General features: G+C 41.1%; 1 protein-coding gene across 1 annotated transcript in view; it reads left to right on the top strand.

The window, feature by feature from the left end:
* The window catches only part of SLC28A3 (solute carrier family 28 member 3), a 43,228-nt gene that overhangs the window by 13,875 nt on the left and 4,411 nt on the right, over positions 1 to 24,942 (top strand). The window contains 12 exon segments of the mRNA XM_009649183.1: positions 1,460 to 1,551; positions 2,993 to 3,182; positions 6,030 to 6,174; positions 7,818 to 7,931; positions 9,907 to 9,984; positions 15,938 to 16,018; positions 17,061 to 17,141; positions 18,191 to 18,316; positions 19,095 to 19,225; positions 20,027 to 20,195; positions 21,611 to 21,808; positions 24,478 to 24,559. Coding sequence (XP_009647478.1) covers positions 1,460 to 1,551; positions 2,993 to 3,182; positions 6,030 to 6,174; positions 7,818 to 7,931; positions 9,907 to 9,984; positions 15,938 to 16,018; positions 17,061 to 17,141; positions 18,191 to 18,316; positions 19,095 to 19,225; positions 20,027 to 20,195; positions 21,611 to 21,808; positions 24,478 to 24,559 — 1,487 coding nt within the window.

Here is a 24,942-nt window from a genome sequence, read left to right as displayed (position 1 = left end):
AAGGAATTATAATCTTAAAATAACAAATTTAAATCCCAAAGGACTCATAAGTAGCAGTTACAGATAGTAGATAGTATTTTTTCCTTTTTTTGGTTGATGGTTGAACTTTAAGTTCGATACAGTAACTCTGGTTTATTCATGCATTTGCCTCTCATTTCTCCTTTTCTTTCTTTTCCTCTTGTATTTAACCTCTCTGCTGAGATTGGGTGGATAAACTAATGTTCTCACAAGTAAAAAAAAAAGAGATAGTTATGATTTGTGAGGCAACAGGAATTCCCAGAATTAAAACTGAAATATCAAAAGTAATCAAGATTTCTCAGAGACCCTGCTTTAACTCTTTGTACTGGTGAGAGTATGTTCCTGCTCTGCTGTTCTGAGTGCTGATATGAATTAAGTTAGTATTCCTTGTTTCTCTCCAATTTCTTTAATATTAATTTTTTTTTTTTTTAGTGCAGAAAAGAAGGGTATTCATGTTGAATTTTGGTGTGCATCTGACTCCAGCTGCATCTAGTTTTCAAACAAGTACAGTCTGGATAATTAGCATCTCTAAATATAACATTGCCTTTATAGACTGTAGGGTGTGAGGCACCGCTTCAGAGAGGCAGAGATGTAGCTGTGATTTCTTTTTCAGCTTGCACAATACAAGAGTGTTTATTTAGCTACCGCTTTTGTGACTGAAATAAGGATGCATCACCACCATACTTAACATTGGAAATCTGTGTTAAACTAACTCCCTTAACTGCTATTTCCCTAAATTTCAGCCTCCCTCATGAAATCACTCTGTTACCCTTCGGGAAAGAAGAGAATGAAAGTGAAGTATTTAATAATTGGAAGAATAGACACTAGAATAGGACGTTCAAATATAACAAATAATTTTAGCTTCCATAAACTGATGAGCTTAGATGGAAAATTTATGTCATTAACAACCAAATTTTCAAATATCCAAGACCATCTATGCACACTCTAATAAGGTTTTACATGGGTATTGGTTATTTTGCACACACAAATGCAGACTTGGTCCTTCACAGCTAAAGCAACTCTGTTGCTCCACATAGCAATGCTGGGCTGGCTGTATTAACAATCTTTGTGGGTGTATTAATGGGCACTGAATCTTAAACTACCTACCCAGTTTGCACTTACCCTTTTAATAGACCTCCTCACAGAAGAGCTGTGCTTCAGAGGCTAGCAGAACTGTCCTGCTAACTTCGGCCTGTTAGATTGGCCCATTAGATATCTGCAAGATTTTCTTTTTTGCTTGTCCAACATCAAACCAAAGAAGTCCCACCCGCAAAATGCTCTGCAGATGTTGGCAAGTTTTATTTGGCACTTTGGGATCCAGTTTAACCCCTACCAAGTGCAGCATACTCCAGTGGAGAAATTTTTATCAATTTAACCTGATCTTCCTGTGCAAATTACTTGCTTAAGTTTCTGTTCTGTTTGTTTTTTTGCATTTTTCTAGGCATATAGAAAAGAAATATGATAAAGCCTGTGAATTTTGCAAGAAACATAAAACAAGAATTCACTATGTGATCTATGGAATTTTAATAACAGGTACAGTATATTACACCCAGGGTTGCTGAAGCCTTAGTTATTTACCTATATGAGATTATAGGCTGTGCCTGTTGTCTACCTGACACACAAACTCTTGACTGCCTTAAAGAATGCATTTGAAAGGAAGTAAAAGTGAATTTAGTCCTAGAGAAAGCTCTGGATTGCAAAACCTCCACTCATTCCCAAACTTAACAAAAGCACAGATCTTGCTACACTGCTCCTCCAGCGTGTTTCAACTTTGACTAGCAGTTACGTTTGGGGTAAAACTGTAGTTCAGTCTTTGTGCCTACTCCATTAGCAGCCCCTTCCTAGAGGCCTTTTAAATTACAGTTTTAGGAACTTGCCCAAAATCATGAAACCACATTAAAAAGTGTCAGGCACCAACTTAGTCCGAACTTTAGTCAGTAGGCTAGAAATGAAAGTTTTCTGTTCTGACCTGTATCACTCGATATCCAGAGCAAATGTTTGCTAGAGGAAGTGCGTTCTATGTCAGCATGCACTGAAAAGTCACTCAGATATTCTTCTTTGTCCCTTTCCTAATTAGCCAGTAGGTTGGTTTGTTTCCTTCCACTTCACCAAGTTTCTTTTTGAGATCCTCCTACTTGAACACTGAGAACATGTAGACCTAAAATACGTTTGTGTGATAGGCATCAGTATACCATAAAGTAGTTATAAAAGGGCTACTTGCATGTTGAGTACCCTGACCTCCTAACATCAGTTTGTCTTGCTTTGTCATAGTACAGACATATCCTCATACATCCATATACTCAAAAATGTTTTTTTTTTTCCTGAGGATATGTCAGGGTTTCATACATTAATTCCATAAAAAACAACTTGCCTTACAAAAATTAGTAATCCTTCCTTATTTGCCATAGATAAAATCAGATTATTATTATTTACAAGATCTGAATATTTCTTTGGCCAGCATGTATTAACAATGAACCTGCCAAATGACAAATAATTTCACAGCTACTTTATGAAATGAACTACTGCTAAGCTTCCCAATTACTTGAGACAGCCATCAAATCAGGAAATTGTCAAATGTTTCTAAGTGTTTCTTCCAATTTGTTTGGAGAAAGTCATCCTCCTGTGAGAGAAGGAACAAGACCCATTGTTCTTAATTCACAGTTTTTACACAGGAAAAAGTTCTATCGATATGTGTAATTTTTCCAAGTGATTGACATGTTTGATATGAACTTGGCTTGGCCAAAGCGTATAACCTACTTTGACAGGATGAAAGCCACCTTTCATATCAATGAGCATATCGTAAGTAACAAAACTTTCTATGAAAGCAAAATTTTTCAGTATTTAGGCCAAGAGTCAGAAAAGCACTTAAGATAAATGCAGGCCTGACTCTAACCACATCTTTTAAATTTAAGATTTTATTCTGTTTCTAAAAAGACCCACTTAACTGACATGTGTATTTTTGTTTCTGTGACAGCATACCTGGCTGGAGTTATTGCAGCCTGCAGCTTGAATTTTCAGAGAGCCTTGCCACTCTTTATCATCACTGTCCTAGCCATCTTCTTCATCTGCTGGGATTTTTTAATAGCTAAGTATGAAGATAAAATTGCTGCATTCTTTTCCCCTGCAGAAAGATATCTGAAGAAACAGTGGTTTTGGCTGAAATGGTAAATATGAATTAACTCCTATTTATGTAATGGGACAAAGCATTAGTCAATTTACCCCTATAAGTTTTATTTCAGCTTACACCCCCATAAGCACAGGGAGATGGATCAATTATACAAATTGCAACAAGATCAAAGAATACATACAGAATAATTCAATATTTTCTAGTTTATAGATGTCAGGCACACCTTTAAGATTGCAATACAGTAGCTACGTGTCAAAAATCTTGACAGAAAATGTAAAAAAAATTCCTCAAATTGAGATAGGACAAGTTTGTGGTTGCAAGAGAACACGTTCACAGAAGTTCAGGTCTGTTGTAGCCTTCTGCATTCACTCTGCTCAGCCAGAAAGTGCCTCACTGTCACTTGTTCAGAGATTTGTAAAGCCCTTAACATATGCAAACTGCTAAAGACTGAAGTGTGTTATCTAGACATTACTTGTTCACATATCCCCACAGCAATTTTTACTTGCCTTCAGGAATCAAAACATCCCAGCCACATTCAGTGTCATAATCATAGAATCATAGAACCATAGAATCATAGAATCATAGAACCATAGAATGTTTTGGGTTGGAAGGGACCCCTAGAGGTCATCTAGTCCAACCCCCCTGCAGTGAGCAGGGACACCGCTAACTAGATCAGGTTGCTCAGAGCCCCATCCAACCTGACCTTGAATGTTTCCAGGGATGGGGCCTCCACTACCTCTCTGGGAAACCTGTTCCAGTGTTTCACCACCCTCATTGTAAAGAATTTCTTCCTTATATCTAGTCTAAACCTACCCTGGTTTAGTTTAAAACCATTACCCCTTGTCTTGTCACAGCTGGCCCTACTGAAAAGATTTTCCCCATCTTTCCTATAGGCCCCCTCTAAGTACTGAAAGGCCACAATCAGGCCTCCCTGCAGCCTTCTCTTCTCCAGGCAAGCCCAACTCTCTCAGCCTGCCCCTGGATCATTTTTGTAGCCCACCTCTGGACCTGCTCCAACACTTCCATGTCCTTCTTGTGCTGAGGGCTCCAGAGCTGGATGCAGTACTGCAGGTGAGGCCTCACCAGAGCAGAGTAGAGGGGCAGAATCACCTCCCTCGACCTGCTGGCCACGCTTCTCCCGATGCAGCCCAGAGTACAGTTGGCCTTCTGGGACGCCAGCGCACATTGCCGGCTCATGCCCAGCTTTTCATCCACCAGCACCCCCAAGTCCCTCTCGGCAGGGCTGCTCTCGATCCTTTCTTCCCCCAGCCTGTACTGATACCGGGGGTTACCCCGACCCAGGTGCAGGACCTTGCACTTGGCCTTGTTGACCCTCATGAGGTTCACACAGGCCCACCTCTCCAGCCTGTCCAGGTCTCTCTGGATGACAATGTCTATTGTAAGTTGTATAATAAGACAACTTCATTTGGGATTGTAGACATTCATCTGGTTGTTAAATGATTTTCATCTGGTAGTTAAATGGTAGATACTTAGATCTGGTAGATACTTACTCCAAGGATTCCTGAGCAGTTATCAGGAATATTTAAGTTATTCTTGGGAAAATGGGGAGCCAAAGGAGGCTCATAGACCAAAGAAAAGACCAAATGAAGTCTCATTAAAAAGGAAAAGGAATTAGCCAGCTGCCTTCTACCTCAGCTAGGTTGCCTCTATCTGAGAGAGAGCTCTAAAGAGGGGTCATTCTGGGTTCAGGAAAATGTCCCAACTTATTCTTAAGAATTTAAAATGGTTTTGCCACTGGAGCAGGAGTTTCTAAGAGAGACTCTATAAAGATTGTGCTCCTTCTGCTAAGGAGCCACATTAGAGAGCAGTCACACACAGGCACTTCCATTAGACAATCTAGAAGCCTCTTTGGGGGACACAGCAAACAGAACAGGAGAGCCCTGATGAGCAGGTGGAACAAGCCAGGGGCAGTAAGTGCTGTATTACCTGGGCTGCAATCCTTAAATTGTACATATCACAGATTAAGTGCTTAATTGTAAATCACAGATTCCTCCAAGAGACAGAAAGTCTCTCAGGTGTAGAAAGCACTATTTAGCATTGCAATGGTCAATCCATTTTGTGGAGTTGGCCTGCCATATTTTTGATCTAGGTCTAGAAATGGAATTTAGGTATCTAGGTACCACTGAAATCAGTGGAAACTAAACAATTGTTAGACACAAGTAACATTAAAGAACTGGGGCTATGTTTGGTTTTCCCCTCTGTAAATGGGATGATGTATTTCCTTGCCTCTCAGGCTGTTATTGTGGTAATTACCTTCAATATGCAAGATGAACATTTCTGTGATAGTGGGGACCATAGAAACACTGAACACAGATGTACACATGGCTCTTGTCATTGTTTCTGAGGTAGCTAAAATTGTTGTGATTAAAAGTTATTTTTCTAAACTGACTACAGCCAGTTACAAAGAAGTAAACAGTTTATAACCTGCTCCTCAATAGTGTGTATTTCATAGGCCCACCAGTTAAAGAGTACAGTGCAATTCATAAAAACCACAACCTGTCTTGCCCAGAGCTAAGAAATGATTCAATAAAGAAGACAGGAAAGGAAAGGGAGAATGGAGTGAGAAGAAAGTGTCTTCTCACACTTCATTTAATAGAAATAACACTCAGACAAGAGTCACTCATGCTTTATTGTGTTTCCCACACACTCTGACTTTGGAGACATGGTTGCAGGACATTTTTTCTGTTTTTGTCAGAGTCGCATCGGCAAAGGTAGGCTCCTGCTTGTGTAGAGCTACACACTTCAGCTTAATACATTGCTCAGAGAGTTCATTCACAGACAGATCTAAATGTTGTGGGGAGGAGAAGGGGAAGGAATATCTGGTCTTCTTCAAGATGTCATGCCTGACACTTTTTTTTCCTAGGGTGTTGTGTGCAGCTCTTGTTATAACTATCATCTGCTGGCTCATCTTTGACACAGCAAAACAGGGATCCCGCCAGCTGATCTCCTTTGGTGGGCTTGTGATGTATGTTGTCTTGATGTTTATCTTTTCCAAATACCCAGCCAGGGTGAGTATTTAGTCCATGTTGGATCTTTTGGGGTTTTTTTTGTTCAATGTCTCAAAACCTATTCCTCAACCATAGTAACAGAAAGGGTAACAGAAACTCATGAATGTAAAAATTTAGGCTTGCCAAAACCCAGTGATGTGTTTCATTTCTGAGGAAAGTAATTTTGCTCTGACATCTTGGGGAGCATGTGCGGATGTGCCAGCATCTGGCTCTCACTATTTTGGGAGGCCGCTGACCATCCTTTGTTCCAGCCCTGGTGCAGATTAGAATATATTTGTTCTTGAAACATTAGTGCAAGTTGAGGCAGGCTTGCTCCATGCTTTCCACCTACAGGAGGCTCAACGCAGTCCTCAGGACATCACAGGCACTTATTTGAGGACACTGCCGTTACATCAACACAAACTGCATGAAACTGGAGACGTGCGTCCCTCATGTAGCTCTTAATTCCTCAGAAGTTTGATTCCCACTGCAAATGCGGCAGCTGAGGCCAAGCTGAGGTCCTCACTTTTCCCTAACCCACTCCCATATGCTTGTCAATGCCGTCTATTTTAATTTTCCAGTTGAGATATCCACTCTGTTCTGCTGCGATATCACAAAGGGGTTACTTCAGCCACAACTCCCACCTCAGCTTTTACCCCATTGTGCATGCCTAGCATACAATGCATGCTTTCATTGGTCATATATTAATCCATTGTCCAGGTCACCAAGTTTCACCAACACTTTTTCAACACCCCTGCATCAGTGCTGAGACTTTCTTAACACAAAAAGTCCCCTCAGCAGGGACTAATGGATCTACCACTCCTATTCTTGGCAACTGGTGCTGTCTCCAACTGAGGTGAAAACTCATGTACTCCAAATGTTTTGTGCTCTCCCATGGGTCCTCATTACACCTAATTGGTTTGTGTTATTCAAATATCATCTGAATAAATCAGAGAGTGCCATCTCAGCCCTTCAGCTTGTAAATAATCAGATTCAGTTTTCACAGAACAAAGATGTTTTCTGAGGCAGCACAGCAGAAATCTGCAGTGTAGTGAAGAGGGACTGGTCACAGGCAGCCATAGTTTTTCCTTCAACTGCCTTTATGACATATCAATCACAATATCTAACTGTGAGTAGTTCTCAAGCACCAAGGCTCTTTAAAGCTGGGGAACAGAGTGTTGAAATTACCCAACCACACAAAAAAACCTATAGCAAAATCTACTTATTCCCAGTCCAGAAGAATCTGCATGCTCAGTTACTTTTTTTTGACATTTCCATTCCAGTCAAAAAAAAAAAAAAGAATAATCATGTCTGCTGCCCTCATACATGTCTATTTCATCTATAAACAGTAGCACAGAAAGAACTACCTCTCCTTTTCCTTCTACTTGATTACTTGCAGTCTGTGATGGTGAACTTGACAGGTCCATACTTACCTAGCCAGGCTATCAGCAGTTAGCTCAGGTGGAGACATCCACATTGCAGAACTCTCAAATTAGGAGAGGTGATTCATGCTCCAAGTCCCCTACAACCTCTTTTGGCAACTGCTCCTATCCTGCAGTACAGTCAGACAATCCGCTTACATTATTTTAACAAACATCTAAAGCAAATTATTATTTATTTAAAAACCAAATGGTTTCTTTATTTTTATTTTTCTGTCCGTCTAGGTTGCTTGGAGACCAGTATTTTCAGGAATAGGAATGCAGTTTATTCTTGGGCTTCTTATTCTGAGGACCAAAGTGGGGTTTGATGCATTTAACTGGCTAGGAATTCAGATCCAGGTAAGCTACTGGACACAAAAAATTTGGGTTTTATATAATTTTCTGTCTTGAGACTCTTACATAATAGCCAGGCAGTTCAAGGGTCCATTTGGCCCCAGAGGTTTTCCCTTCTTGGAGAAAAACTGGGTTCTCAGAAAGAATCATAGAATCATTAAAGTTGGAAAAGACCTCCAAGATCATCAAGTCCAACCATCAACCCAACACCACCATGCCTACTAAACCATGTCCCAAAGTGCCACGTCCACACATTTTTGAACACCTCCAGGGATGGTGACTCCACCACCTCTGTGGGCAGTCTCTTCCAATGCTTGACCACTTATACCATCCAGTATAAACCTCCCCTGGCACAACATGAGGCCATTTCCTCTCGTCCTATTGCCCGTTAACTGGGAGAAAAGACCAACACCCACCTCGCTACAACCTCCTTTCAGGCAGTTGTAGAGGGCGATAAGGTCTCCCCCTCAGCCTCCTTTTCTGCAGCCTGAACAACCCCAGTACCCTCAACCATTCCTCATCAGCCTTGTGCTCCAGACCTCTCACCAGCTTTGTTGCCATTCTTTGGACACCCTCCAGCACCTCAATGTCCTTTTCTAGTGAGGGGCTCAAAACTAAACAAAGTTTTGAAGGGTAATTGAGTACCTAAATTCAACCTTCTCATTTCTTTTTTGTCCAGCTAACACAAGACCATGTGGGACAGGCTGATGAGTAATGGCCAGAATGACCCTGTTTCTTAATGGCTTTACCATCCTTGGACTGAAATTATAACTTGCATTCTCCAAACACAAAACCGCTATTGTGCCAGGACACTCGTAGAAACTCTTAGACCTGGCCCAACTCCAAAGCATCGTTGCAATAAACCTGATATGCTGAAAAGCCTTGGGATTTAACACCGCTGTCTTCAGAGTAGCCACAGTCCTGGCCTCAGGGGCATTTCATAGTTGTCACGACATGTAAGAAAATGAATTCAACTACAGGTGGCAAAATCCACAGCTGAGAGCAGCAAAGGATCTCTAGAGACAGGACAGGATCCATCTGTAGGCACCCCTGCAGGCAGTTTGTAGGCACAAAATTTTTTTAAAAAGTCCATTACTGTAAAGTAATAAATAAAAGAAATCCAGAATGGAGATCAGAGAGTGCCCACTGAAGGACATTCAGACTTTTCACCCCAGGGATACTATTCACACAGCTGTTCTTCACCATACAGATAATTAAGCATATTTAAAACAAGACAGTGCAGAATGTACTGTCTCTGCACAGGAGCAAAGGCACAGGTCTGACGTCTGTCTGGCTGCTAATCTGCAAGCAGTGGGAGTCATCTGGGTTTTGTCGCCAGGTTCTAAGTCTCCCCTTTCGGTCTCCGACTGAAGCTGATCTGGTGCCCCCTTTCGTTAGCTCCATATGGTTTACAGTCACTCCTGTCATAACTCATTTACTCTAGCTATAACATCTCCATTTTAAACTGTATCATTAATTGCATATGATGTTGGCATCAGGAGTATAAAAATGCATCACCGTATCAGAATTAAAAAGTAGAAGATTATTTTTAGACTAGCTTTTGGCTTCTCCTTTCAAAACTCATTACTTCAGCCTTAGATCTCTGTTTTAAACTGTATTGTTTATTGCACTTATTTGCATGAGAGGGAGTGTAGAAATGGTCCACAGCATCAGGATTAAAAAATAAATTCTTCTTCTAGTATATCTCATGGCCTTTATCTTGTTGGGTAGTGCAGGGAAATGTGCCCTATGCCCTTGTTCTTTATGTACGTGTTCTGAAGCAGCCTGCGCTCCTGGCAGAGCAGAGCAGAGCTGAGCCCCTCAGTTCAGTCAGATACAGTCAGTGAAGCCTGGACACACACAGAGCAGGGGACAAGCTCCTTGGACCTCACCAGATCTCTGCAAGACAGTTAGCAATATTTGCTTAGTTTTTGGCAGGTCCAGGAGGTTATGGCTAACTTTCTTTGTTTTCTGTCCCTAGACTTTTCTAGAGTACTCTGACACAGGTGCTAAGTTTGTATTCGGTGAGAAATATACGGATCATTTCTTTGCTTTTAAGGTAAGACAGGTTTTTTATGTACTGTATGTGACCGATAGACAACAGAAAAAGGAACAGTATGGCTGGGAAATAAATTCATTGTATGTCTTGTGATACCAGTGCAGTCACCAGAGAAATTAGCTAAGAGGTAAACTATTCTTTACTGTGTGACACTTCAAACAGAAAATTTGGGAATCTCATGTAAAGCCCTTGATTGACTGCCATACACTGAGTTAGGTTACACTTATTTAGTCTAATTATAACAACATATATTACAAGTAGGCAGAACTTTAGGGTATGTTTCCACAAGGCATAGGTTAAAAGGCTCCTACCTGGTCACTGAAAGAGATATTGCTTCCAGCCTACCTTCCCCACCTCTCCACAAATTAAAGTGCTTCCTGCTTAAAGTGCAGTGAGTTTTCCCAGCTTTCCCTTAGGAGACCTTGTTGGGAAACTGCTGGAAAACAGCTCGTGTGCTCCATGCTCTCTAACCCACACAAACATCCTGTCTGGTTTTGCTCCCACACGTAGCTCATGCCATAATAGCTGCTTAGGCTGGGATCAAGAATATATAAAGAAAAAAAAAAAAAAAACACAAAAAAACCACAAAAAACAACCATGAGACTTTCTTAGAGACCGTTCTTCTGTCTGGTATTTCAGACACCTGACCATGGGCTTACAAACCTTTTATCTTCTTTTTTTCTGGAGCTGATATTCCAAACTGGATTTTCTTCACAGTTAGCTCTTTCAGTACTTAAGAAAGAAGATGCTGCCTGTGAAATATGTTGCTACTAAGAATAGTCAGAACATCTTAGAGGGGAAAAAAATGAAGCATTTCAACAAGGAATCTAAATTATATTTTATTTGCAGTATTTTTGTACTTTTTGTTTCACTTTCCAGTCTCCTCTCGCCTTTACTCTATTGAGGTCTCAAATGACAATTTGCATTCACGATTGCGTATTTTGGGGGTGAAATGGTTTAATTCCCACCCTTAGTGCTATATTTCCTGTGTTTTCCCACAATGCCTTATGAATATGTTTTTTTTCAAGGTGATTTTTTAATGCCTCAGTGGTGATGCAAAATACTTTACTGAATAAAGACATAACTAGGGAACAGACAGTCAAGTTTGCTTCTGTGTATGCACACATCCATCAGTCTTATTCTATGGGATAAGCCAACGAAAGGGAGGTGGAATTTTTAGAAGAGAATAATAGGTTATTTTCACACTGAAAAACAAGAAAGCAAAACCCATGAGTTGATTTTCAGAGCTCCATATGTCTTGGTATAGCAATATACATGGTAAACAGCATGGCAGACAAGTGCACAACCCCACCAAAACATGCTCCATCTGCTCCTCCTGTAGAAAGAGATTTCTCTCTTCCAATGTCAGTGACAGCCAGCCTGTTCTCTCTTGAAACACTTGTCATTTGTTTCGAGATTTATATGGTCAAAAGTGCTTTTTTGTGTCTTTCATATATTTTATGAGGTTTGCATGTAGCACTGTCCAAGTCTTTCCCCAAGATATTTCAAAGCACCCTCCAAAAGGAAAACGTGTCAAACTCAGCTTAGCTCTTGCGAGACAATAGACATGTGATAGGGTATGTCTGTCTTCGCAGAAAACCGTCAGAGCCCAGTTGTATCCATACTGCATCCTTAGCAGTATGCAGGGACACCTCAGTTTTCTGCTAACTTATATGGACACAGTTACCAGAGCAGACACATGCCTTGTGTGCACCCACTGGTCATTCTGGCCAGTCCCACTACAGCCTTTGAGCACATAGTCTTGGAAGAGCTAATTTGTCATAAATACATGTATTTGCATGCATAAACTATTCATTTTAAATGCATATTTGTGTATGCAGATGCCAAGTTTCGGAGTTCTGAAGAAACCACTTGCCCACATAAACAATCACACCCAAGTACTTAAGTAGTCAGAAAAAACCTCTTAGTACAAAGTCATCTTATCCTGTTGACTACAAAAGGCGAAGTTTGCTTTGAGCAAGCATGAAGTTAGACTTCTGTTATATCAGTAACTTCCTTTCCAGGCCAGGAGGATTATGGCTCCCTGAGAAAGGCTTTGCTTTGAAGGTCAGGCTTTAGGAGTGTCTGAAATGAGGATGTGCCTTAAACACCAATAGCAACTTCTCTTTTAAAGGAACATAAGGAAAAAGCTGAATATCAAGCCACAAACAGGAGGGGAGTTGGGAGCAGCCAACAATTTCAACTCCTTGCCCTGCCTATAGCATAGGCAATAACTATGATCCAGAAAGTAGCTCTTTAGTATGGTCAAACCATATTGCAGAATTGATGATAAATATGAAGTAACTCACTTTATAAAAAATACCAATTAAAGAATTTATTTTCTTAGAGGTTGTATTATGGGAATCATTAACTGCAACATTTGCAGGCCACAGAAATGTAATTCTAAAGAGCTCTTTGATACCGGTTCTCCATTGAAATGTGGGATTTTTCAGAGTGCTTGTTAAATTTATTCATCAATTAAAACATAACTGTTTAAAGGTATGTGGTAGATATCAGGAACTATACATTTTGGAGACTAAATGTCCATACAAGTTTGTCCACAGAGAGAACTGTAATTCTAATAGTTTAAACATGCAGGTATAATTACACTGCAGGACCCATCCACTCCACCCTTATGGGAACATGCTAGCCCTTTTTGAGGAATAGGCTTCTGCCACAGCTGAGTTCAGTTGACTTCCCTGTCATATTTCCTTTTATGGTTCTCTCCCTTCTTTTCTCTGAGTTGGCAACTGTCTTTACCTACAGGCTGTAATGGTGTCTGTACATCCAAATTAAACTGGTGAATGTTTTTTAATGGCAGAAGCAAGCTGCAGACAATCTCTTTGTCCTCCCCTGTTCAGAGTACCCACATCTTTGAGGCAGATTCTTGCTCTCATAGAATAAGGATGCTACAGCAGAAAGAGGAAACTGGGAGCCCATTACACAGAAAATGGGGTTTAAGAGCTTTTCTTTCCTCAGAAGGAATTTCATGCAATCAATGCATGGTTTTTGAAATAAAACAAAGGGGACTCTTCAGCTTTTATTTCCAAATACATTTCACATTTAACCAGCAAAGGAAACACTGCCAATTAAGGCAGATGTTCTGTCATGACCTCTCCCTGCTGCCAAATGTTCCTTACACACACAGGGTGTGCAACACCTCCAGAGTTACAGAGGGGAACTGTTGTCAGACTCCTTGGATCATCCCCATGTCTCCTTTTTTCCTAACAGTCCTGCTTCTATGTACACATGCCTGTCCCCCCCAATCCCCTAGCCCTCCAGACCCTTCCTCAAATACAAAGGATTGCATGGTCCATTCCCCTTTTCACCTCCCCAGATCCTGTACCTGCAGCTCCAGCAAGACTGGACTCCTTCCACCTTCCCCAGACCTGCTCCTAGTCTGGGCTCCCTTTGCCCTCTGGGTGCTTTGCCAGGTGCCTGACGCTGGAGAACCACCAGAGCTTTCCCCTGTATCTCCCATGCCCCTGCGCAGCTCTTTGCCATGGAGGTATTGCCCAGACATGCACACCCTGCTACCCAAGCCCTAAGACCCTCAGAGGGACCCCTCCAATGTTATTGACCCTTTGTCACCTATTCCCCTGGTTTTGGCACCACAAAGAGGGGGAAGGAGAGGATGGGGAGCAGGATGCTCCTGCATCAGGTTTTCCCACCCTTGTCCCACCCACAACGTGGGCCCAGCGTGAAGGCAAAGCTCCTCTCAGGGCTAGTGGAGAGGATGTGGCTGCTCTATACAGACATGGAACAGGAGTTTTCCTGAGGCTGTTTTCTTCTCTCTCCCAAGTTTTAAAACCACTGACTTAACACTTCAGTGTATTAATACCATGAGGAGCCTTGCTGTAAAAGAGTTACGCTTTTTTCAGTTGAACTACTTGATTCATGTTAAATGCTTTTCATTGCGTTTACCTCTTCAGACAATGCAATTGAAAACCTGCTGCAATGCAATGTGTGGCAAGTAGCTTATTTACATTCTGCTTATTTTAGAGTAATAATTTGCGAGTATTTTCTGTGTGATTTTTTTCTGCCTTAGAGAAAAGCTAGCCTGGATGTTACAAATCATTGTGATTATCTACCTATTAAATGGTTGCTATGCTTTTCTGATGAAGACATAACATAATAGGTACCATATTAAGTCACTGGAGATTTAGGCAGGAGCGTTTGGTTATAAAAATAGTCCCCAACTTCTTTATGCAGTCAAGGCACAAATTATCACAACTGCAAAACAAATTCCCTATTTTGTAAAGATGAGTGCTTTACCCAGAAATGCCTGCAACTGCAAAAAAAAACCCCAAAAAGCATGTTTTAAAGTTATCTAAGGTATTTTCAGAGGAATGTGCACAAGAAACAGGTGGAAGGGTGCCAGCTGTCATCCAGCATAGGCAGAGCGTTGTCTTCTTGCTCCTTCAGATAAAACCTCACTTAATGTTTTTTACCATCCAGCAGAGACAGCTGACCTTTGCCTGTCTGCTCACTGCCTCTCCAGACCCATTTCCCTAGAGGTATCTTGGCAGTCCCCACGTGTGCCAGGGTATGGAGTCAGCTGAGAGCCAGAGGTTTCTTCAGCTAGCACACTTTTGGGAACAGGGAGGGGAAATGGCAGGAGAGAAAGGCAGGGGAAAAAGGTGTTAGGTTACTTTTAGTGAACTAAACTTCCTGCTATCATTGGGTGGCAAATCACACTTACAGGATCCCTAAAAGAATCAGAAAATCAAACTAGAGAAAGCAGCCTTACATTAACTTGTTGAAGAGCACAACAATATCTGTGACTTGCACTCTCTCCTTTCAGAGAAAGGTTCTGATAATCTAAATCGAGTTTCCAAACCTTTATCAAAATTCAGTACTGACAGTACTATAGAAAAACACAGCTTCTATTTACTGAAAAGATCTGAACTAACAAAGTGGCTTGTTCTTTTTAATTATGTTCCTTGCTTTTATTTATAATACATTATGCCCTCAGTTGAACACACATAAAAGCTACCTAGTGTTAGTTGTACTATTTTAACTGTAACTAATCTGTTGATCTAATTTTGGACCTTTGGGTTTTTTTTTTCTTCCTGTTGTATACTAGCATAGGAATGATCCTGTGTATTTAATATCCTTGAGAATCAAGTTATATTATTTTTATTCATGATGAAAAAGCAACACATTTAATAACCCATCAGTCTGTAGGTTAGGCATTCATGCAATTCTTAAATTATATGTTTATGGAAAACATTTTGCCTTCAGTCTCCACTGAAAGAGACTTGTATTCACTTCTTGTGTTTAATAAGTATACACTGGTGAATTTGGTTTTCAGCAGATTCTGTCTCTGCATACAGTTACAGCACTTTTGAATACTCCACATTGGCATGATAATCAATGTTATAAATAGAGCAGAATAAAAGAGGATTTTTCTATAGTGTGTTATTAAAAGACAGCTACACAGTATGGGCTTTCTAAGGAAGCTGCCCTTGATACTGTGAAATCCAGTCAGCTACAATCCCAATCAAAATCCCTTCAACTTCTGCTTATATAGCAGTTTAAATTGTGTTTTTTAAACACAGATACAGAATTTGAGCTCTGAATTCTACGCCACAGTCCCATTGTATATATTTCTGTTCTTTGTAGATCCCATTGCCCAGTAAATATATGAGCTGACTTAAACATGGCTATAAACTAATGCATAACATGTTAAACCAGACAGTTTCAAAACTATTGCCGTCCCATTAGAAACTATGTAGATACATGAAAAACAGTTAATTCCAGCACAAACATAAAAAACAAGTCTAGAAGGTTAAAAATTTTACAGTGTAAGTGTAAACTTAATTATATGTTTTCAATATCTTTATGTGTATCTCCAAAACCATGAGACCCTTTTCAAAAGTTGCATGGCCTAGAGAATCAAGGAAAGGAAAACCACACTAGAAGTGTTAACGATTTTGTGTCTCCAAATCAGGTCCTGCCAATTGTGGTTTTCTTCAGCACAGTAATGTCTATGCTTTACCACGTTGGATTCATGCAGTGGCTCGTTGGAAAGGTATGAATTTTTGCCAGTAGGTACTGATTTGCCTTCTTGAACACATGCAGCCGAACTGTAGCATTGGCTCTGACCAAGTTCCTCAGGGGTAGACACATGAAAAGTTGTTTATTTTTAACCTGGAAATAGTCCAGACGTTACCACTGCAAAATCCTAATTGACATCACGTAGCACACTTTCCTCCCCCCAACCTGGTTTTATTGCTAATGGCATAGTAATTGTTAAGTTTACCTGGCTAACTTTAGGATTCCTCAGGTGCCACGCTTGCTTAAATCTTGCTTTCTGCCTGCCCCTCTCCCAGCCCCCAAAATGCAGGATGGAAGTTGCATCACAGACAGTGGATTTCTGCTTTCTACTATGCATTGCAGTAGCAATTGCATATACTGTCCTATCACAGATACACAGAATAAAATCAGAGGCTGATTCCTCATGTCATTCTCTAGGTGTTCATTTCTGCCAGGTACTGTTTCCAGTGGCAGTGTCCACTAAGTCCACAGAATATCCACGTCCTGCCCTGTCTGCCCAATGAACTTATCATATGAGGGAAAAGATCTTCCTGCATGGTGGTAATTAAACCTTACATGAAGATAACCTTAAAAAGTCCTTTGTCATTCACAGGATTATTATATAAGCACCACAAACCTCACCTAGCTGAAATACTGTGCTAAAATTTCTATGAGGCATTTTTAGCCTTAATCTGAACTTAGCATATTTTTCCCTTCATATGATCCATGTCCCTTTGGACAGGTACATAAGTAATAAGGACACATCAAAATACTGCTTTGATTAATTTAATTTAACTTAATAATTTAGTGCCCAGAAGGAGCCTAGGGTACTCTCAGTTCTGTTAAATTATTCCTCCTCTGGTTTATTTCAGCATGCAACTATTAAATGAACGTGCTGTGTCTTGAAGCTGAAATCATTAACTCAGGAAATATTGTAAGGTGTCTCAGAACTCTTACATTGCCATGGTTAATTCAAGAAGTGCATGGAATAGGCAGACGAATGTGGGTTGTTTTTTTTTCTTTTTTAATCATTTTAGGTTGGTTGGATAATGCAAATTTTCATGGGGACAACTCCTGTTGAATCTCTGGTAGCTGCAGGTAACATATTCGTGGGACAGGTGAGTTGGAGCATAGAAAAACATGCAAGCACAAGGGTTACTGAATATTGCTGCTCAGCAAGCATCTGTGTATAAAAAAAATCATCATTTCATATGAAGCTAGGACTCCAGTACGGCAGGGCTGGTGGGTGATTTCCAGAATTCCAGTACATTCATATGTTGGCAGTGATGCACAATGGTGTGTATTTTGGGAACCATATGTTTTCCCCAATGGAAAGTCAAGCATAAATGTAGATGATAGATTTGCCTTAAAATGACTACCAGACTACTCCAAGGCTATGAATAAATAACAATTTCAGGTTTTTTTCAGTTGAAAAGGTGAATGGGATGACAAGAGGGCACATGAGGCAGGCAAAGGCAGGAGAGTCAGACAATGCAGAAAACTAAGATCCAGGGCTGGCTGTGCAAGGCCTTAGCCAAAAAAGCATGGGACAGAGTCTAACAGTCCCCTTTAATGCAAAGTCCATTGAACTCACACACCAGCAGTGTCTGTCCCAGGCTTCAAAACAATGTAGAAAGATCACCAAGCAGCATCCAAGCCCGAAAGCGACACTAGCATATCATTTATTTAGCAGCGGTGCATCGCTGTATCACACTGCTTCAAGACTTAAACTAGTACTTCTGCATGACATTGCCTTCAGGACGTGCTCATACACATACCAGAGACACTGACAGCTTTAAGCTGCCCATAGTGGCTGGTATGCAGGTGTCACTTGATGCAGAGGCTTACCTGCAGCTCAGACTTGTGGCTCTCCCTAACTCAGAATTGGATTAGGATTTCTTGGCAATTTCCTTGGGCCTTTGGGGGAGAGGGTAAACCAGCAAGAACTGTCTTCAGATAAGATGGATGTTGGTACAGTTTTCCTTCTTGGGGTAAAAAACCACAACCTATTAATATTCAGAGCACTCATGAGCACTAAGATTAACTAGTCAAAGACACCTATGAAAGTGTGATGCAGCCACTCATTCTTCTTCCCTGTTAATAAAAGAAACTTCTGAGGGTTTATTAGGAAGTTCTTAATTTGGTAGTGGTTGTTTTTCACTTCCAGACAGAGTCTCCCCTCCTGGTACGGCCCTATTTACCATACATCACCAAATCTGAACTCCATGCAGTCATGACAGCTGGATTCTCAACTATTGCTGGAAGTGTCTTAGGAGCATATATTTCTTTTGGGGTAAGATGGGGAAAGAGAACTGGAAAATACACTGTTTATCTGAAATCATGTAAGTATAGAAGCCCAGCTAAAATGCTTTGGAGGTATACCTGAGTCATTCCCTTTTTTTTTTTCCCTGAAGGAATTAAGCACAAAAATCCCCTGTCTCCCCACAGTAAAAAAGATACCAAAATCTGATCTCAGAGATATTGTTAAGTAGGACAAATGTTCTACCTAAATAATACAGAGATTTCATGTCATAGCTGCCAGGAAATGACTGATTTGTATACTGTCCTACAGTCCAGATAAACTGACATGGGATATACTAACTGATCAACCCTCCCATTTCTGTGGCAGTGATATAAAGTCCCTCAGGAACTGTTGCTAGCCATAGGAGCCTAAAGACCTGACTTGCGACCATGGTTCTAGTGATGCTGTACAAACACGGGTAGTAAACACCTCGTCTGCTAAGGGGCTGGCAGCACAAAGCCAGAAAAACAGGGCTGAAGGTGTGATTTATGATCAGAGTCATTGGGGAATGGCTGATAAATATATTAGATCCAAATCTGAATAAAATACAGTGGAGAGGCAGAGGCAAGAAGGGAGGACTGGCCAGAAAGACCCAGTAAGTAAAAGAAGGAGAGATGGTAATACTGCAGAAGTTAGAAAAGAAGTTGTTTTGTGTAGAAATTTCTGGAAAAGGGGATGAAAAAGGAATAGAAGAATTTCTGTTAGGCCATGTAATTTTTTTTTCTTTTAAACAACATCAAGGGAAAAAAACTATTTTCTGGAATTCTAGGTTTCTGCCTCCCACCTACTGACTGCTTCTGTCATGTCAGCACCTGCATCATTAGCCACCTCCAAACTATTCTGGCCTGAAACTGAAAAGCCTACACTGACTCTGAAGAGTGGCCTACAAGTGGCAAAAGGGTAAGCTGATCTAGGCTCTAGTTAATAGTAATACTTATGTAAAAATGAGATTTGGAAAAATAACTCTTCACACATCAGCTTTAGGGTTAGTACATGGTAGATATGCAAGCAATAAATTAATTACACACCAGTATACCCCAAATGAGAAGTCTGTGAATTCAGATGTGGCATGCCCCATTACGACATACAGGACAGGCATAGACATGCCAAGGATCTGGGCCAGAAAATAAATCCCCCAAAGAAAGAGCGAAATGCCTACCTGAGGTGAGCCACCAACAGGTTTTCTCATTTGCTCTGTTGCTGTCTTTGCTTTGAAAAGAATCTGTAAATGCAAACATACAAAAGCAAAGGTGGAGCAATCATTTCAACAATGACAGCAGCGAACTTACTACCCATACGCAGGGAGACTCACTTCTCTTGAGAACAACAGACAAGATAGAAAGGCTTGTAAGGAGCTGTTCCTGAACAACCCAGGCTTCTCCGCAAGGGCTGCCCGCAAGAAAAGCCGAGCCTACTCCCCCATCCCAGTGGTGCCACAAGCAGTCACAGCACTGAGACCTCATCCAGAGCTTGCCCAACCCTGAATGTGCCAGAATTCATCCTCAGGGCACCAAAAGCACATCCTTCCAGTGGCTCCCACGAGCATCAGGAGCAAAGACCTACTCCAACTCATTATTTTCCCTATAAGTGAACAGACATCTTCACTAGCAGATTTCTAATCAAGTCCATGTAACTTTTAGTTCTATGATTTGTTCTTGAATCAAAAATGTTCACACTCTGGTTTTCTTTTCATTGATAAAGTGAATCAAATAACCTGCTGGAAGCAGCCAGTCAAGGTGCCTCTACTTCCATCCTGCTGGTGGCAAATATCGCTGTGAACCTGATCTCCTTCCTTGCCCTGCTGGCTTTCCTTGACTCAGCCCTCTCTTGGGTGGGAAATCTGTTTGATTACCCACAGCTGAACTTTGAGGTATGGTCTTCAGGTCCTTCATGCAGCTTATATATATGCATAACTTGTCTTTCTTGAATTATGTACCTGTGTGGTTTTGTTGCGTTTGGGGGTTTTTTTAGTGTGATCTAAACCTATATATTTTTATGTGCATGTTCTTGAGAAATGTCTTTACAGCCAAAGGAAAATTGTTGCGGTGTAAATATTTCTATATCAATTAGTTTATGTATAGCTTCCCTCTTGGTGCTTCTGCTAACCAGCAGAGTATGTCTGTAGAGCGTTGTATGCTAATGCCTGCCTCCTCTGACTTGGCAGTGCAGCAGATCTGCTGGCTAGATGCTTGCCAAGCCATTAACATCTTCAGCACAAACACCAAAGTGGCTTTAGCTTCAGGTCAATACATAATTTTTGACTCAGTGCAACAGTCCTTGTTCAATGGTTTTGGGCTTTTTGTTTTGCAAGATCCTAACAAAAGTGCTTTGTGAAACACTGATATACCATTGAATAGACACTCACAGCAGATGTAAGCCACAGCAATATTAAGGTGTTACTCTGCACAGCTTCCACAGATTATCCCACTGCACAGACACCCACAGCAGAGGAAAGGCACAAGTATGCATTCCCCAACCACACTCATGCAAGGGCTGGTGTTTTAATAACTGCTGGATGGAGTAAGATTTGGACAGACAGATAACCCACAAGGAGCTGAGACCGACAGACACGTTGCATTCAGCCATCCATCCCTTTTGAGAGACACTAACATTTAGCCTTTTGCGGGCAGAGAAACCAGCTGACAGTAGTAACTGCTTAAACACCTCTGTTACATTCACTAAAGACAATCTGACCAAACCCTTCCACAGCTAGAGCTATTTTTGCTCTTATATAAAAATAAGCTATACTGTGATAAAGAATTTTTAAAAATGCATAAAACTTCTAACTTTAGGAAAAGAAGTACAACTTTAATTATGCCAGATGCACAGCTTTTATGCAGAGGCAAGTTATTTGTCTATGCCAATAACCTGGTAATTCAGCATGTTCATTAACACACTTGATTTAATCAGCAGAAGAACCAGACTTCTCAATACTCTTATCAGCTTTTTTAACTGAATCATCCTTTTTTGCTTCAAACATTATGGCCAATCTGAAGTCATTGTTGGGAAAAAAAGACAGAAACTTTTGTACTTCAGGTGTAAAATTAGGGACATACCTAATGACTTTGTTATATCTAGATTTCGGGTTAGTCTTAAAAATTACTCAAGCATACCTTACTATTAAAAACCCTCAGACTCCCAGACATGTTGGCAGTAAGAATTCAAAGCCAATTTTCCACTGCTGAAATAAAACCATCCTTGTGTTAAGTTTAGAAAACTTATCCCACGCCATTGTTTTTTGATCAACTGTATCTCTTGACCTGTTTTGTCTTCCATATTTTGCAGAACATTTGTGCTTATGTCTTCATGCCATTCTCTTTCATGATGGGGGTAGACTGGGAAGACAGTTTTATTGTTGGTGGGCTGCTAGGCTACAAAACTTTTTTCAATGAATTTGTGGCTTATGAGCGCCTCTCAAAACTGATTCACAACCGAGAAAAGGGTGGGAGCATCTACGTCAATGGAGTGAAACAATATATGACTGTAAGTAACATTTTATATTCTACAGATTTGTTGGATCTAATACTTTTCTGCTGAAATTCATCTTACTTTTTAATATGGGCACAAAGGGATAATGGTGAAATATTACTCTAAAGTATGTTTTTCAGTGACAGAGTTCAATTATGAGAATGCAGCATCACTTTGTGAGGCTGCCATGACTGTCATCACACTAGCCATCTCAAACAAAAATAGCAAAAGAAAGGCATAGTTTTGGGGAACATGCAGTGTCCTGTGGGACACTTACATTGCATGTAAGACCAAGACTGTCTTCTAGGTGAGTTTCTTCTTACCTCATTCTTAGCTAGCACTTCCCTATCAATACTCTCCCAGTAAAATCCTGGGCACGATCCTCCTGCCCACAGAGGTTTAGCCAAGCATTGAAGCTTCAAGAGAGGCATTCAGAAAGCTTTAGCTGACGGCATTTAAGATATTACTGGCACACGTCTGCTGGAGGTTATTGTCCCCTGTGCAGAGGGCAGTAATACAAGACATGTATGACATGATGTACACCTCTCTTGCTGCACTGAGTCCAACCAGTTTGTTTCAATTGCCAATGAAAGTTAGTTTGCATGAGGATTTCCATCCAAAACCTGGGCCCACCTCTCCTTCACACATCCACCCACATTCATCCAACTGAACATGTAATTCCTCCTACAATTCACTGAGGAAGAAACCTAGAGGATGGCAATACAAAGGGCATGCTAGGCATCTGCACAGGCACAAAGAGCACGCAGTGCTTTTGCAGCCATGACTGCTGCCCCATCTGGCATCCACATGCTCAGCCTGTGCTGAATTTGTCCTCATTCTAAGTACAGGAAATGAAAACCATGGTATCTGGCTTCACACCTGCACTGACCTTTCTTCCTCAAATCAAGAAAAATTTTCACTGTAGAGAACCCTTGATTAGGAAGCATCCTTTTGCACAGCTTTTAATCTTCATTTAATCTGGTGTGATGCTGTAGATACCTGCCTTATGTACAAAACTAAAAACATGTTCCTGAACACTTGCATTCCTTATTACCAGAACACATTTCAAAGTGGAGGTAGGAAGCCAGGTGGCGTGATCAAACACTCGCATGCTTTTCTGAGCATCCATTACCAGTGTTCCTGGAAATAAGATCCTGGACTAGATGGACCTTTGGTCTGCCCTGCTGTAGTCATGCCATGTTCTACAAGGGTAATATGGCTCTGAACTCCTGAATGAGTGAATATATTTATTTTTTAATCTGGAAGTCAGCCTTAAAATTCAGATCACATCAACTGTATTTCGCCTTTTTTTTTTTTTTTTTTATATAAGATGTCGTATAGAACTTCCACGTTCACTTTTAATACCTATAGAGAGCTGTATAAGCTTCCATGGTAAAAAACTGTGTTATAAAAATAATTTTGATTTGTAACACTGGTAAAAATTGCCCAGTAACCATTTTAATTATGGCACAACAGTTCAGGCGAGAGTGTGCTTGACTTTCACTTGTAATTCCTCTTCAGCTTCAGAACCCTCTTAATACATCCAGGCACAGATATTCAGTCAGAGTGAGCAAACAAGTGGTTTTCTGAACTCCCTCACCTGAGTCAGTAATAACAAGGCTTCCTGTTTTCAGAGCTAGGAAAGTGCAAATGAAAGCAGGGAAATCACAGTACACAAAGCCTTTTCTAGGAAAAGTGGGTAGAGTGGGTACTTGAAAAGCATTTTCCTGCATATGTGCAGAGTGATTGAAAATATCTACAAATTGGTTTTCATAAAACAGGAATGGAAACAGAGAAACTTCTGCTAAACAGGAAACTACTAGAACACTCAGGCATCTTCATCTTGGGCTTAAAACACAGCAAATAGGAGTTCAGAGCTGCCATGGGGACAAAAATCCACTTGCTGAGATATGTTGCCTCCCTTCCCAAAATGTTTGAACCCCATTTGTCTCAAGGTTTGCAAGGCTTGTAGCCTCATTTACCCAAAGTAATTTTGTGTCCTGTGAGGGGTCCCTCCATGGGGTCAAAGGCCAACCCAACCTTGTCTCTGCTCTGAGGTCCAGACTGAGCTGATGTTGTCCAAGGGGAGGAACGTGGCTGAGGTCAGGAAGAAAATAAGCCACTAATTACGAAATCATAAGGGTCCTCTACCTGTTACCACATCCAAGCACCCGCTCTGCAGGAGACCCATTTCCCTTTTCTGCCTCTGTGCACGGGGTGGAGCATGCACAGAGCAGCTTTGCATATGGAGCCCTCTGCTTGTTCAGGGACAAGGAAGTAAGGGATAGATACCAAAACTTGAGGTTTCAACAGACTGTAATAGAGGCAGTCCAGCTATGAACAACAAACTCTGTTAAAGCTCTCTGACTCATTCCTTCAAAAAACAGAAGCTAAATTGCCACTAGTAAGATAAGAATTATTTTTTTGTCTAGTACTCAATTCAATACGTCACAGCATTATACATGAAAAATAAAAGTCCTCACATGGGTGGTGGGTGTGAAAGCCTGCACCTTTCAGCAAGAGAATGAGCCTACGTTGCTGAAAGCCGCAGACTGGGGCATCAACCAAGCAAAACAGAGTAATTTCAGTACTTGGAGCCCTGAGCCACGATGCCATGTTTTCAGACCTCTAAATCAGCACAAGCTGTCTCAAACCACTCAACAAGGTGTGTGTTTGTTTTCCAGGTTCGCTCTGAAGTCATTGCCACCTATGCTCTTTGTGGGTTTGCCAACTTCGGCTCCCTGGGACTGGTAATAGGAGGCCTGAGTAAGAATACCTCTCATGGACAGTTTATTTGGCAAGCAAATCCCAAAGAAAACACCCAAACAAACAGGCTGTGGGTGAGGCTTAGCAACATTAGGGTCTGAGCAGCTCCTCTGCCAAGACACAGCACCCAACTATGCATGGAAGGACTCCCAGAGGGGTGCAGGCTTTGGCATGGAGGTACTGGGAGTGGGGCTGAGGGCAAGAGGAGGGGGCCAAGCCCTGCCGAGAAGACTTCCTGTCCAGCCCTCATACTGCAAGCCTGAGCTACTACAACCCTCAGGCTTCAGGAGGAGCAAACCATCCCTGTAGCTTGCTGGTTTGAAAGAAAAAGCTGGCTGTTTCCTGTAAAACTGTCACATATGTGCAGTAGACTTATAGGGAAA

The sequence above is a fragment of the Egretta garzetta genome, unplaced genomic scaffold (assembly GCF_000687185.1).
Source record: "Egretta garzetta isolate BGI_Z169 unplaced genomic scaffold, ASM68718v1 scaffold41, whole genome shotgun sequence".
In the NCBI taxonomy this organism is placed as follows: Eukaryota; Metazoa; Chordata; class Aves; order Pelecaniformes; family Ardeidae; genus Egretta; species Egretta garzetta.
This window is presented reverse-complemented; position numbering and strand designations above follow the sequence as displayed.